The 16,502-nt window shown below is 43.2% G+C and overlaps 1 protein-coding gene across 1 annotated transcript in view; it reads left to right on the top strand.

The window, feature by feature from the left end:
* The window catches only part of LOC130114653 (membrane-associated guanylate kinase, WW and PDZ domain-containing protein 2-like), a 77,742-nt gene that overhangs the window by 45,623 nt on the left and 15,617 nt on the right, over positions 1-16,502 (top strand). Inside the window, exons 12-13 of the mRNA XM_056282514.1 lie at positions 2,379-2,908; positions 4,732-4,900. Coding sequence (XP_056138489.1) covers positions 2,379-2,908; positions 4,732-4,900 — 699 coding nt within the window. The remainder of the gene's footprint in view (positions 1-2,378; positions 2,909-4,731; positions 4,901-16,502) is intronic.

Below are 16,502 nucleotides of genomic sequence, written 5' to 3'. Positions count from 1 at the left end.
TCTCTCTGCATCACTGTCTCTCTCGGTCTGTGTGTCTTTCTGTGTCTAACTCTGCCTCAACCTACCTCTCTGTCAAATCTGTCTCTCACCCCTCTCTTTATCACACACACACACACACACACACACACACACACACACACACACACACACACACACACACACACACACACGTAGAAGTCCTGCATCGCTGGGGAATTAATATGGTGTCCCCATGTGACACTTCAGAGGGACATTGTGCCTCCAGTGTCAGTGTAAAATGCTCTGCTGCCCCTGAGATTTGATAGTTATGGCAGCAGAATGTGACAAAATGTATTTTTCGGCACCGTGTGTTTTAACACGGACCACTGAGACCACCGTCGTGTGCTCCACGTGTGTGTTATTTGTGTTGTCATGTCTCCCTTTCAGCTTATGTGCTCAAACTGTGTTGCAGTTGTTAAATGTGCATCTTTCTCTGGCCTATGCAGGACATAGACGCGAACCCTGTCTCTGTTATAATAATAACAATAACAATAATAATAATAGTAGTAGTAATAATAATAATAATAGTAGTAGTAGTGGTAGTAGTAGTAATAATAATAGTAGTAGTAGTAATAACAATAATAATAATAACAGTAATAATAATAGTAGTAGTAATAATAATAGTAGTAGTAGTAGTAATAACAATAATAACAATAACAATAATAATAGTAGTAGTAATAATAATAATAATAATAGTAGTAGTGGTAGTAATAATAATGATAATAGTAGTAGTAGTAGTAGTAATAACAATAATAATAATAATAACAGTAATAATAATAGTAGTAGTAATAATAATAATAATAGTAGTAGTAGTAATAACAATAATAATAATAATAGTAGTAGTGGTAATAATAAGTTATTACTGTTATTACAGTAATAATAATAATGGTAGTAGTGGTAGTAATAATAATAATTACAGTAGTAGTAGTAGTAATAACAATAATAATAACAGTAATAATAATAGGTAGTAGTAATAATAATAATAATAATAGTAGTAGTAGTAGTAATAACAATAATAATAATAGTAGTAGTGGTAATAATAAGTTATTACTGTTATTACAGTAATAATAATAATGGTAGTAGTAGTAGTAATAATAATAATAAGTCTTAGAGCTCCGATGTAGACTCATGAAGAAGGGGATGGAAAAGTTCACCAACTGTATCCCAGGCAACATCAACATCCGTGCAGTCCAGAAGATCGTCCTACTTGGAACAGCCCACATATTACGACGAGTGCTGTCAGTAAAGTGACATCTGCCCTGTAGTGCCTCAGGTTCATAGTTTGGACCCAGCTCTACAGAATGGAAAACAGGAAACACGAAAGAAATAACAACAATAATGATAGTTGTAATAATAATAGTAGTAATAATAGTAATAATAAATAGAGCACCTTTCACACATGAAATGCATGCTAAAGTGCTTTACATTAAAAATAAGCAAATTAAAAAAAATCACAAGCGGGGGTGTCCGGGTAGCATGGCGGTCTATTCCATTGCCTACCAACATGGGGGTCGCTGGTTCGAATCCCCGCGTTACCTCTGGCTTGGTCAGGCGTCCCTACAGACACAATTGGCCGTGTCTGTGGGTGGGAAGCCGGATGTGGGTGTGTGTCCTGGTCGCCGCACTAGCGCCTCCTCTGGTCGGTCGGGGCACCTGTTCGGGGGAGGGAGAACTGGGGGGAATAGCATGATCCTTCCACACACTATGTCCCCCTGGTGAAACTCCTCACTGTCAGGTGAAAAGAAGCGGCTGGTGACTCCACATGTATGGGAGGAGACGTGTTAGTCTGCAGCCCTCCCTGGATCAGCAGAGGGGGTGGAGCAGAGACCGGGACGGCTCGGAAGAGTGGGGTAGTTGGACTGGTACAATTGGGGAGTAAAAGGGGGAAAAAGCCACAAAAAAAACAATCACAAGCAGAAAAGTTGCATCATAAAGTCATTTGAAACGCGCTTTGCAGTCAACAAGAGAGCTGGTAAATAAAACCTGTTCCAGACGATATGGCTGAATGGTTGAATATATAAGTTGCAGTAGAGATTAAGATGAAAAGAAAAAATAAAAAGCCAGAACTGGTTAAACAAACAATAAAAGGGTAATCGGGTGGAGGCAGAACCTCCCAATAAAATGCACTGAAATTCAATCCACCAGCGCAGCTATTTTAACCAGGGGGAACTCATGGGACAGGACAGCGTAGAGTAAAAAACCACCTTCAGTTCTCAGATTGTTGCACTGCGTAACACAATGTGGTGACTCAAACAAAGCGACAAGCAGCCAGGCGGTTTATCCCGGGACAAGATTGGCTTAGGCCTCAGTGCATTTGCAGATTGTGGGTTCTAGCGCCCCGTCTCTTCTTTCCTGTTCAGGTGACGTCATTGTTTATATCAACGACATCTGTGTGCTGGGCACCACCCACGCTGACGTGGTGAAGCTGTTCCAGTCGGTGCCGATTGGCCAGAGTGTGACCCTGGTGCTCTGCAGAGGCTACCCTCTACCCTTCGACCCCGAGGACCCCAGTGCTGCAGCCGGCACCTCCCTAACCCCCATAGGCCTGGAGCATCGTCCGCTGGTGGTGAACGGCCGCAGCAGCTATGACCCCTACCTGGAGTACCTGTCCTTGAGCTCCCAGCTGCCTCCCCAGGTGCTGGCCCACCCCGGGGCACCTCATCCCGGGGACACACATCTGGACGGTTCATCCCTGCCACCCACTACGCCTGGCTCGGCGCCAGCACTCACACCTCACGAGGACAATGTGTCCATGGCCTCCTCCGGGGCTGCGGGGGCCGCTGGAGCAGCAGGACAGGGGGCGGAGCTGCTGACGGTTACCATGGTGAAAGGGGCAGAGGGATTCGGCTTTACTATTGCTGACAGTCCCACCGGGCAGCGGGTGAAACAGGTACACAATGTCTCAGCTGCACTTGACATCCTGTCATTTAGTTTAAACAGTGCGTGGTGTGGCTTTTCAATGTTCAACTTGAAACAGGGCGTAAGGCTGCGGATGCCTTCTTCTCAGGCGCCGTGCAGAACAGCAACAACAGTCTGAAGACTGAACAGTCCCACAGTCATTTTATATTCAAGTGGTATTCAGTGTAGCCTATCTCAATATAAGCCCCAGGTACAAGGAAGTATGGGTTGTAATTTTAAAAGTATGGGTTGTAAAGTATGGGTTGTAATGTTGGGAGTTTATATACGTATGTTCATATACACTCACCGGCCACTTTATTAGGCACACCTGTCCAACTGCTCGTTAACGCAAATTTTTAATCAGCCAATCACATGGCAGCAACTCAATGCATTTAGGCATGTAGACATGGTCAAGACGATCTGCTGCAGTTCAAACCGAGCATCAGAATGGGGAAGAAAGGTGATTTAAGTGACTTTGAACGTGGCATGGTTGTTGGTGCCAGACGGGCTGGTCTGAGTATTTCAGAAACTGCTGATCTACTGGGATTTTCACGCACAACCATCTCTAGGGTTTACAGAGAATGGTCCGAAAAATAGAAAATATCCAGTGAGCGGCAGTTCTGTGGGCGAAAATGCCTTGTTGATGCCAGAGGTCAGAGGAGAATGGCCAGACTGGTTCGAGCTGACAGAAAGGCAACAGTAACTCAAATAACCACTCATTACAACCGAGGTATGCAGAAGAGCATCTCTGAACGCACAACACGTCGAACCTTGAGGCAGATGGGCTACAGCAGCAGAAGACCACACCGGGTGCCACTCCTGTCAGCTAAGAACAGGAAACTGAGGCTACAATTCGCACAGGCTCACCAAAATTGGACAATAGAAGATTGGAAAAACGTTGCCTGGTCTGATGAGTCTCGATTTCTGCTGCGACATTCGGATGGTAGGGTCAGAATTTGGCGTCAACAACATGAAAGCATGGATCCATCCTGCCTTGTATCAACGCTTCAGGCTGGTGGTGGTGGTGTAATGGTGTGGGGGATATTTTCTTGGCACACTTTGGGCCCCTTAGTACCAATTGAGCATCGTGTCAACGCCACAGCCTACCTGAGTATTGTTGCTGACCATGTCCATCCCTTTATGACCACAGTGTTCCCATCTTCTGATGGCTACTTCCAGCAGGATAACGTGCCATGTCATAAAGCTCGAATCATCTCAGACTGGTTTCTTGAACATGACAATGAGTTCACTGTACTCAAATGGCCTCCACAGTCACCAGATCTCAATCCAATAGAGCACCTTTGGGATGTGGTGGACCGGGAGATTCGCATCATGGATGTGCAGCCGACAAATCTGCAGCAACTGCGTGATGCTATCATGTCAATATGGACCAAACTCTCTGAGGAATGTTTCCAGTACCTTGTTGAATCTATGCCACGAAGGATTAAGGCAGTTCTGAAGGCAAAAGGGGGTCCAACCCGGTACTAGCAAGGTGTACCTAATAAAGTGGCCAGTGAGTGTATGTAGTAGTAGTCTGTGTATGTAACAAGAGTACAGACAAGAATAGTAACGGTGAACATCTTGCTTAACTACCAGACCTCATAAGAATCAGTTAAAACCTTTTTAAAGGACACAATACAACATCTCGAGAACAGACCTGAAGGAATTGTGCTCTTCAAATACAAGACAAGCTGGTCTCATGTACTTTCTGTAGTCTTGAAAATATGAGACGTTAACAAGGTTGTGCGATGCTGTAAGGATTTCTAGTGTCGCTACCATACGGTAACTGACAGCTGCTGTGTTGTGTGTGTGCAGGTGCTGGAGCCCGGGTCCCAGGGTGCCTCGGGGCTGATAGAGGGAGACCTTATACTGGAGATCAACCAGCAGGCGGTGGCCGGAGCCGGACATGGACGCGTGGTGGAGCTGCTTAAAGAGTGCCCTGTTGGATCTGAGGCCACAATTCTTGTTCAGCGTGGAGGGACCGGTAAGAATATCGAAGGTTTTCCTTTGTCCGTCAGTCTTTATGTTATCCATGTGTTCCACGGCGTACCTTATATTCATTCCTGTCTGACATCGCTCTCTGGGTTTTATAGCTGGTAGCCAGTCTTTATATAGCTGAAGAAACCTTCATTTTGACCAAGGCTCCATGTGTTTGGGAATTTTTCAATGCTCATGTCAGTGTCGAACATGTCAGTGTCTATTCCATTGCCTACCAACACGGGTATCGCCAGTTCAAATCCCCGTGTTACCCCCGGCTTGGTTGGGTGTCCCTACAGACACAATTGGCCGTGTCTGCGGGTGGGAAGCCGAATGTGGGTATGTGTCCTAGTCGCTGCACTAGCGCTTCCTCTGGTCGGCCGGGGCGCCTGTTCAGGGGGAGGGGGAACTGGGGGAATAGTGTGATCCTCCTACGCGCTACATCCCCCTGGTGAAACTCCTCACTGTCAGGTGAAAAGAAGTGGTTGGTGACTCCACATGTATGGGAGGAGGCATGTGGTAGTCTGCAGCCCTCCCTGGATCCGCAGAGGGGGCGGGGCAGTGACCAAGATGGCTCAGAAGAGTGGGGTGATTGGCTGGATACAATTGGGGAGAAAAATGAGGGGGAAAAAAACAATTTTTAAAAAAAAATTTATTTCTGATTTTTCCCTTTTTTCTCCCAATTTAGTGGCCAATCGATCCCTATTTCTTTTAGTTCAAACACCCACCCTCGTACTACATGCGTTCGCCAACTGCATCTCTCCGGCCGGCAGTCTGGAAGGAGACGCGTCCCCACGTTCGTGACAAGGTGAATCCAGGCCGAACCACTGCTTTTTCCCACACACACAGAGACGCATTCATGTTACGAACACAAGCCAACTCCCCCCCGAAGACAGCGCTGCCAATTATTGCTGCTTTGTCGAGTCCGGCCATAGTTGGATCTGACGAGACCGGGGCGCGAACCCCGGTCCCCAGTGGGCAGCTGCATCGACACAAAGCCGATGCTTAGACCGCTACACCACTGTGAACTAATAAAAAACTTTTTGATCAAATTTGATCACCCAGCATCTGTCATGTTGAGTCAGGAATGACTTTTTGTGCATATGTGTCACACTATGGCCCCCTCCTTTACCAGCAGAATACTCCTTAAGTAGAATTTATTTTTTTCATGAAAATCCTCTTTGACCCAATACTAAGTTTGTCCTGCCTATTGATAAGTCTTCTATTCAGAATATGGCTGATTTCGAAAATTGGTGTGATAAAACAAATCACAAGTTTACATGATTAAACCACCGCCTATTGAGTAAATGAACAGACTGCAGAGGGTGAGATCTGATGAGATACTCTTCCTTTGTGGTTTTCTGCAGTTCAGTGAGAGGAGAAAATTAACCTGGCGGCCATGCTCATACCAAAACTTTATTTTAGATACTGTACTATTCACTCATACCAAAACTTTATTTTAGATACTGTGCTGTTCACCCATACCAAAACTTTATTTTAGATACTGTACTATTCACTCATACCAAAACTTTATTTTAGATACTGTGCTGTTCACCCATACCAAAACTTTATTCTAGATACCGTACTGTTCACCCACACCAAAACTTTATTCTAGATACTTTACTGTTCACCCATACCAAAACTTTATTTCAGATATTGTACTTTATTTTAGATACTGTACTCTTCACCTATACCAAAACTTTATTCTAGATACTGTACTGTTCACCCATACCAAAACTTTATTTTAGATATTGTACTTTATTCTAGATACTGTACTCTTCACCTATACCAAAACTTTTAGATACTGTACTGTTCACCCATACCAAAACTTTATTCTAGATGCTGTACTGTTCACCCATACCAAAACATTATTTTAGATACTGTACTGTTAAACCATACCAAAACTTTATTTTAGATACTGTGCTGTTCACCCATACCAAAACTTTATTTTAGATACTGTGCTGTTCACCCAAGAAGATCTCTGTGGGCCAACCATGCGCCACAATGGTCCGTTGTACCGGACCGTTTTGGCGAAGAAGGAGCTGAGCCGGAAGGCAAAGCTCTCTATTTACCAGTCAATCTTCGTTCCAACCCTCACCTATGGTCATGAGCTTTGGGTAGTGACCGAAAGGAGGAGATCGCAGAAACAAGCGGCTGAAATTAGTTTCCTCTGTAGGGTGTCTGGGCTCAGCCTTAGAGATAGGGTGAGGAGCTCGGACATCCAAAACTTTATTTTACCAAAACTTTATTTTAGAAACTGTACTGTTCACTCATACCAAGACTTTATTTTAGATACTGTACTGTTAAACCATACCAAAAATTATTTTAGAAACTGTACTGTTCACTCATACCAAAACTTTATTTTAGATACTGTACTGTTAAACCATACCAAAACTTTATTTTAGAAACTGTACTGTTAAACCATACCAAAACTTTATTTTAGAAACTGTACTGTTCACTCATACCAAAACTTTATTTTAGATACCGTACTGTTAAACCATACCAAAACTTTATTTTAGAAACTGTACTGTTCACTCATACCAAAAATTTATTTTAGAAACTGTACTGTTCACTCATACCAAGACTTTATTTTAGATACTGTACTGTTAAACCATACCAAAAATTTATTTTAGAAACTGTACTGTTCACTCATACCAAAACTTCATTTTAGATACTGTACTGTTAAACCATACCAAAACTTTATTTTAGAAACTGTACTGTTCACCCATATAAAAACTTTATTTTAGATACTGTACTGTTCACTCATACCAAAACTTTATTCTAGATACCGTACTGTTCACCCATACCAAAACTTTATTCTAGATACCGTACTGTTCACCCACACCAAAACTTTATTCTAGATACCGTACTGTTCATCCACACCAAAACTTTATTTTTGATACTTTACTGTTCACCCATACCAAAACTTTATTTCAGATATTGTACTTTATTTTAGATACTGTACTGTTCACCTATACCAAAACTTTATTCTAGATACTGTACTGTTCACCCATACCAAAACTTTATTTCAGATATTGTACTTTATTCCTGATACTGTACTCTTCACCTATACCAAAACTTTTAGATACTGTACTGTTCACCCATACCAAAACTTTATTCTAGATGCTGTACTGTTCACCCATACCAAAACATTATTTTAGATACTGTACTGTTAAACCATACCAAAACTTTATTTTAGATACTGTACTGTTAAACCATACCAAAACTTTATTTTAGATACTGTACTGTTCACCCATATCAAAACGTTATTCTAGACACTGTACTGTTCACCCATACCAAAACGTTATTCTAGACACTGTACTGTTCACCCATACCAAGACTTTATTTTAGATACTGTACTGTTCACCCATACCAAGACTTTATTTTAGATACTGTACTGTTCACCCACACCAAAACTTTATTTTAGATACTGTACTGTTCACCCATACCAAGACCTTATTTTAGATACTGTACTGTTCACCCATACCAAAACTTTATTCTAGATGCTGTACTGTTCACCCATACCAAAACATTATTTTAGATACTGTACTGTTAAACCATACCAAAACTTTATTTTAGATACTGTACTGTTCACCCATATCAAAACGTTATTCTAGACACTGTACTGTTCACCCATACCAAAACGTTATTCTAGACACTGTACTGTTCACCCATACCAAGACTTTATTTTAGATACTGTACTGTTCACCCATACCAAGACTTTATTTTAGATACTGTACTGTTCACCCACACCAAAACTTTATTTTAGATACTGTACTGTTCACCCATACCAAGACCTTATTTTAGATACTGTACTGTTCACCCATACCAAAACTTTATTCTAGATACCGTACTGTTCATCCACACCAAAACTTTATTTTTGATACTTTACTGTTCACCCATACCAAAACTTTATTTCAGATATTGTACTTTATTCTAGATATTGTACTGTTCACCCATACCAAAACTTTATTTTAGATACTGTACTGTTCACCTATACCAAAACTTTATTTTAGATACTGTACTGTTAAACCATACCAAAACTTTATTTTAGAAACTGTACTGTTCACCCATACCAAAACCTTATTTTAGATGCTGGACTGTTCAGTGGATGAAAAGCATCCATCAACTGACCTGAAGAGTGGCACTTGTGCTGGCGAGCAGGCTTAACTGCTCTCCATCTTTCCATTTGGCCCTCTTGCCTTCAGTGCTCCGATTAAAATGTGAGCAGCTTACATTTCAAAAACGCTGATCTGTACCTTCTGCTTTACCTTTTACAGCGCTGTGAATATGCAAATGAGCAAGTTTGGTGCAAGGGTGGGTTGTCATCCATGCCAATTTTTAAACTAAATGTATTGTTTAAAAAAATGAAGAAGCCGTAAAAGAAAGCTGCAGCATAAACATAAACTTCTCATTACGTTGTATGAGAGGTGGTGAACTGGTGCTTTTATAACTGACCAAAAACTGAGTGTGGTTGTGCATGTGCTGTGTGTGTATGTGCTGTGTGTGTGTGTGTGTGTGTGTTGTGTGTGTGCATTTGTACAAGTCTGTGTGTCTGACATTCAGTATCAACGTTTGGAAAACCTCTCTATTCCTCGTGTTTTCGTACCGTGTTGTCTCCACTTCAGCATATTGTGTTCCACCTGCATCCGTTTGACATTCAAAGGCAAATCTCTCAAACATCCCCTCTGATTTGTCATGAGCCGCTGCTGGTGTTGCGTGCAGCGCCTGCGACGTGCTGAACACCGCGTCGGCTCTCTGCACGGTGGAGAGCAGCTATTCAGCACCTTTTCACTTTCTGTGTATTTTCAGAATTTCACTCTTAATGAAACCAGATGCCTTTACCTTTAGGGGGTGTATAGATTTGGAGAGCTTTGAAATTGCGGAGCACGAGATAAGACAGGAAATTGTTTTACGGGGAAGTTTGAAATTAGGCAGGGTAACACAGAGAGTGGCCCTTTTTCATATCCTCCTAATTTTCTGCAACATTGGCTGCCTACAATGGAATTAAATAACAGCACATTGATATCTTTATTTTTTTACTTGTGCTCTTGTTCTGATTCTGTCAAGGGCGTTCTCACCAAAGGCTCAGTCTGCCTTAATGTAAGAGCTGGGGCTACCTGTGCCTGTCAACACACTGCCATCTGATATGTGCAAAAGAGCGGATACAAACACAATGCGCACACACACATATATGCACATGATTATGAATCTGACAAAACACTGCGCAGGCAAAAAAATATTTCATAGGATTTCAAATTTTTGGAGGTATCAGATATTTTATAGTAATAATTAGAATTTTAAGACTTGTGTCACTATTGACCTGGTGACATAATGTACACATTCAATTCAATTCAATTTGTTGTCATTAAAAACAATAGGCAGGCACATGTGTAAAACGAACTACTACTACTACTACTACTACTACTTTCGGCTGCTCCTGTTAGGGGGCGCCACAGCGGATCGTCCGTTTCCATCTCTTCCTGTCCTCTGCAACTTCCTCTGTCACACCAGCCACCTGCATGTCCTCCCTCACCACATCCATAAACCTCCTCTTTGGCCTCCCTCTTCTCCTCTTCCCTGGCAGCTCCATATTCAGCATCCTTCTCCCAATATACCCAGCATCTCTCCTCCACACATGTCCACACCATCTCCATCTTGTCTCTCTTGCTTTGTCTCCAAACCGTCCAACCTGAGCTGTCCCTCTAATATACTCGTTCCTAATCCTGTCCTTCTTCATCACTCCCAATGAAAATCTTATCATCCTCAACTCTGCCACCTCCAGCTCCACCTCCTGTCTTTTCATCAGTGCCACTGTCTCCACACCATATAACATAGCTGGTCTCACTACCATCTTGTAAACCTTCCCTTTGTGTAAAATGAAATGAGAGCACATAAATACTCAAACCTCCTCCACGGGTCTTGCCGGAGTCCGCTGTCCTGTCGGCACGGAAGGCTGTGTGGCCCGCTAGCTCGACAGCCCAGTCAGCTACGTTGCTGTTGAGCCAAGTCTCCGTAAACATCAGCAGACAGCAGTTCTCCAGCCTTTCCTGAGAGGACAGCCTGAGTCTTGTCTCGCCCATTTTGTTAGCCAACGATTGGACATTAGCCATGAAGATACTGGGGAGGGACTTAGCTTAGCTACTTAGCTTAGCATGTAGCCCACTCCGCTTCCCCCTCTTCTGTTCAAGCTGCCGACGGGGCAGCGTTTCCACTGCGAGACCAGTGAGCGGATGATATGCATGGGGAAATTGTCTGTGATGATGGAGGGAAGTGAGCAATCCGTTCTGAGGTTTAAAAGTTCCTGACGGCTGTAGAGGATCGCATAACCTCTGTGGCTCCCTGTTCAGTGCACACCCAGAAAGTACTGACGGTCTCTATTGTCTATCAAAACTTGAACCGCTTTGGTGTAACTTATATTTACAGAGAAAACGGTCATTCCCTGCTCAGAGAGCCTGTCCCATAGCTACTACATGTACCAGGGAAGCAACCCTGTAGACCTGCCGGCTCAGCCGTAATTCCCCTAGTACAGCGGCATACAACTTAGATAAGTAAAATATTGCTTACTCGTGGGCCATGGTCCATTCTCTTTCGTTGTTATCGTCACCTTCTTAAAATAATGGCCCAAGTCATATTTTCAAGTTTTTCAAAAAACATAATAAACTGAAACAAATATAGAATATATGATATTTCTTAATCATTTCACACAAAAAGGTTGTGTATTGTCATAACCTTTTTGTGTGAAATGATTAAGAAATATCATATATTCTATATTTGTTTCAGTTTATTCTGTTTTTTGAAAAACTTGAAAATATGACTTAGGCCATTATTTTAAGAAGGTGACGTTATGGTTTATGGCATATGTTTCTGTTAGCATGCTGGGACAGTTTCTACACAAACACCACCAGTCACTGAAGGCTACTCGCTGCTCCCGCTAGCTGTGGCTGTCTGCACGGCCACTGCAGTGGCAGCCTCCACCTCTCTATGTTGGATTTCTTCAGCGCTGCATTCTGGTTCTTACAAGTATGGCTAAATGCAAGATTCTTTCAAAACATCAAAATCAGAGTCATCCAAAAGGTCTTCAGTGGAGGCCCCACTGAGGTCATTTTGCTGTCTAAAAAATTTCAGTTGTACTGTATTACGGTAAATATGGCCGCTGCGCTTTCCCTGCAGAGACACAGGATGTGCTCCCCATTGATCAAGCATCAAAATCGAAACTTAACTCTCCGTTTCTCTGCAGTAGTTCTTCTGCCACATGGTGGCGTCAGAAATGTGTCATTGGACCGCCGAAGTAAGCGAGGTTTCTACTGCTGGCTGCATTAATACAGAAAACACTGGATATCAGTGTTGGGGTCCTTTAAATGCACATTTTGGGTGCATAGTGTTCATTTGTATATTTTATAGAGATGATTTGTTAATGAGGAAGATTTCAATTGAGCATTTTGTTGTTTCTGATAGATGACGGAAGAATACACAAGGAGGCTTTATGCATACCTGCCCTCTCTTGCATCTATGGTTATATCATTAGCTGTGATTATTTAGGGGTGAAGAAAATTAGTTACCTATATATCTTTGGTTTAATTACTTGCAGCAATAGCAGAATTTTTAATGCCAACTTGAAATCAATCAAAGAAATTAGATTTTAGTGAAGCTGATTTATCAGGATTAGAATCAGATTCAGCTGCGGGTGGGTTTCTGATTCATTCTGTGCCATTTCTATTGTGCGAAGCCGCCATTATTAATGATAATTGAAGATATAGTAACAAAATGCTGACTGGTTCTACTAAACTGATCCTGAACTGTGTCACCAAGTTTACCTTATTCAGTCCGTGTCACATGTTAAGGTTCATTCCGGTCAGGGATCTCTGCTTATGATGCAGAACCACTGCACTCTGTGTGGTGTGTCTGCATATACGAGTGTGTATCTGTAATTGTGTTTGTGTCCACTTAACGGTCATAATTGTATGTTATGGAATTGTACAGCCTGGGTGTTGATGTCTCTGCGGAGCCAACGGATGCCACCTGGTGGTTAACCTTAAAAAAAAAAGAGTATATTTTCATTTTTGCCTGTTAGGTATTCCACAGATACTCTTTTTAAAGAAGACACCGAATTCACAAATAGAGAAGATTGCCCTACACAGATTGTATACACCTACGTGTGAGTCCACACGCACATGCACAAACATATAAAGTACACACACATACTCATAGTTTGCAGCTGACAGCCTGTTTAAGACTATATGTGACATGACAAAACACCTCCCTTTCCCCAAATTACCATATCTACTGCCTTTGACCACACAAACCACCCTTTTTTCTATCAAACGCTCAAGGCGTTGACCCTAAAGAGACCAGCGATCTGTGTGTGTGTGTGTGTGTCTCTCTCGTACGTAAGCACATACATGACGGGAAGGAGGGAGAGGACAGGCTCTTATAAATAGTCAGAGGTGTATGGTGTCAAGAAAGTCCATGTTCTTTTGTGACTGCCATTTTGTAACCTGGGTGTAAAACTGCAGCGAGGTTTCGTCTGCATACATGACTTTGGACACGTGTTGTGTATCCGCTGTTGCGAGCGCTGTATGTACTGCTGTGTCTAACAAAGAGCATGAGGGTGTTCAGGGTTAGGCGTTAGACTTCCTCTGTGTGTGTGTGTGTGTGTGTGTGTGTGTGTGTGTGTGTGTGACTTTTCGTCGGGCGGCTCCAGCATGGGCACGCTGCCGAGCTCCACTGAGCCCTGGCCGTGTTCACAGCTCCGTCTCCCGACGTTCCATTTGAAGCCGAGCCAGCCACTGACCACGGACAATTTGTGGGACCAATAGGGATGCAGCTCATGTCTGTGAAGAAAGGATGTCAGGCTCCAGGAACCAATCAGGGTGATCTGAAGGCCATCCAGCACTCAGCAGGATAGTCTGTGAGGCTGGCCTGCCAGACTCCCTTGACCACTGACTAGCAGGAGAAGCGGTGTGGATTCTCACTAGCAGTCATTCATTTGTAATTCATCAGCATGCACAGGAGGGCTCCACACATCCGGCACATATGCTCAGGAATTGTATTAGCATTTAAATTAAGCTTAAACGTGTCCGTGAGTATGATTCTTCTCTCCAACACAGTTGCCTTGTAACTAATACTCGTTTTCTTCAGTAGGTCATTAAGTAAAGTTTCTCGAAAATTAGTTATTAGAATTCCTTAAAGGCTCTGCGCTAAGGGCCTTCCTCCCAGGGGGGATATGGTCATTACTGCTGGCCTCCTACAGAGCCGGTGTCCATTTCTAATGTGTGGATTCAGTACCATGGACAGCCCTCTAGAGGCCTCTGTCCACCATTTAAATAACATTCTCCTCCACTACCAAGGGCAAATGTGTTCACTGAAGGATTCTAGCAGAGGGCACAGAGTGACTGAGGAGAACGCAGGCTCAGTATACCGGCCAAACCAGACAGAGTGTGTGTGTATATATATGTCAAGAAGGTGACAACATATATATATATATGTGTATATATATATATGTACACACACTCGCACACACACACACACACACAGAGTGACTGAGGAGAACGCAGGCTCAGTATACCGGCCAAACCAGACAGAGTGTGTGTGTATATATATGTCAAGAAGGTGACAACATATATATATATATGTGTATATATATATATATATGTACACACACTCGCGCACACACACACACACACACACACAGAGTGACTGAGGAGAACGCAGGCTCAGTATACCGGCCAAACCAGACAGAGTGTGTGTGTATATATATGTCAAGAAGGTGACAACATATATATATATATGTGTATATATATATATATATGCACACACTCGCACACACACACACACACACAGTGACTGAGGAGAACGCAGGTTCAGTATACCGGCCAAACCAGACAGAGTGTGTGTGTATGTATATATATATATATACACACACACAGAGTGACTGAGGAGAACGCAGGCTCAGTATACCGGCCAAACCAGACAGAGTGTGTGTGTGTATATATATATATATATATACACACACACACACACACACACACACACACACACAGAGTGACTGAGGAGTACGGAGGCTCAGTATACAGGCCAAACCAGAGTGAGTGTGTGTGTGTGTGTGTGTGTATGTGTGTGTGTATGTATATATATATATATATATATATATATATATATATATCGTCACCTTCTTGACATACAAATGACATACTATTGACATACAAATAACGCTGCAGCGTTATTTGTATGTCAATAGTCATATATTGTCATAACCTTTTTGTGTGAAATTAAGAAATATCATATTCTATATTGGTTTCAGTTTATTCTGTTTTTTCACAAACTTGAATATATGACTTTGGCCATTATTTTAAGAAGGTGACGATATGTAAAATGGTATGGAAATGGTATGTTCTTCCCTGTGTAACTTTATTGGCAGCTGACGATTGATGATTGCTTATGGCATGAAATAGGCTTGTACTGTCTCATAAAGAATTAACTTGACTCGCTGGATTTTTATATATATATATATATATATATATATAGTGTAAGTGTGTGTGTATGTATGTATGTGTATATGTATATATGTATATATATATGTGTGTGTGTGTGTGTGTATGTATGTATGTATTTAGGCCCTTGTCCATGAACACAGACTGGAAGTCCCCAAGTCCAAATGGGAGACACCACCAAAGGTGGTCTAGAATGGCAGAGCTAAGGTCCTGTGGGACTTCAAGCAGGTGCTGGCTAACCAACCGGACATTGAGGTGGTCGACAAGGAACAGAAGACAGCGGTGGTGACGGATGTAGCGAACCTGAGTGATGGGAACATCAGGAGGAAGGAGCATGAGAAGCTAGAGAAATACCAAGGGCTGAGGGAGGAACTAGATGGGATGTGGAAGGTGAACGCCACAGCAGTCCCAGTGGTAATAGGAGCACTAGGGGCTGTGACCCCCAAACTGGGAGAGTGGCTCCAGCAGATTCCAGGAACAACATCTGAGGTCTCTGTCCAGAAGAGTGCTGTTCTAGGAACAGCTAAGATACTGCGCAGAACCCTCAAACGCCCAGGCCTCTGGCAGAGGACCCGAGCTTGAGGAAGACACACACCACCCCAAAAAGGGCGAGATTCAAACTGTCACGAATGAGACGTGCTCGTACTCTCCAAACGAAGATCCGTTCCCAACATGGAGAAGAACACGTGGTAGCAGGTATTCTGCAGCTGGGTGACTGCAGGAGGGATGACGGGGCGTGGTAGCAGGTATGCTGCAGCTGGGTGACTGGAGGAGGGATGATGGGGCGTGGTAGCAGGTATTCTGCAGCTGGGTGACGAGGAGGGATGACGGGGCGTGGCAGCAGGTATGCTGCAGCTGGGTGACTGCAGGAGGGATGACGGGGCGTGGCAGCAGGTATTCTGCAGCTGGGTGACTGCAGGAGGGATGATGGGGCGTGGTAGCAGGTATGCTGCAGCTGGGTGACTGCAGGAGGGATGACGGGGCGTGGCAGCAGGTATTCTGCAGCTGGGTGACTGCAGGAGGGATGATGGGGCGTGGTAGCAGGTATGCTGCAGCTGGGTGACTGCAGGAGGGATGACGGGGCGTGGTAGCAGGTATTCTGCAGCTGGGTGACTG

The sequence above is a fragment of the Lampris incognitus genome, chromosome 6, assembly GCF_029633865.1.
Source record: "Lampris incognitus isolate fLamInc1 chromosome 6, fLamInc1.hap2, whole genome shotgun sequence".
Lineage (NCBI taxonomy): Eukaryota > Metazoa > Chordata > Actinopteri > Lampriformes > Lampridae > Lampris > Lampris incognitus.
Note: the sequence above shows the minus strand (reverse complement) of the source record. Positions and strands in the feature narration are given on the sequence as shown.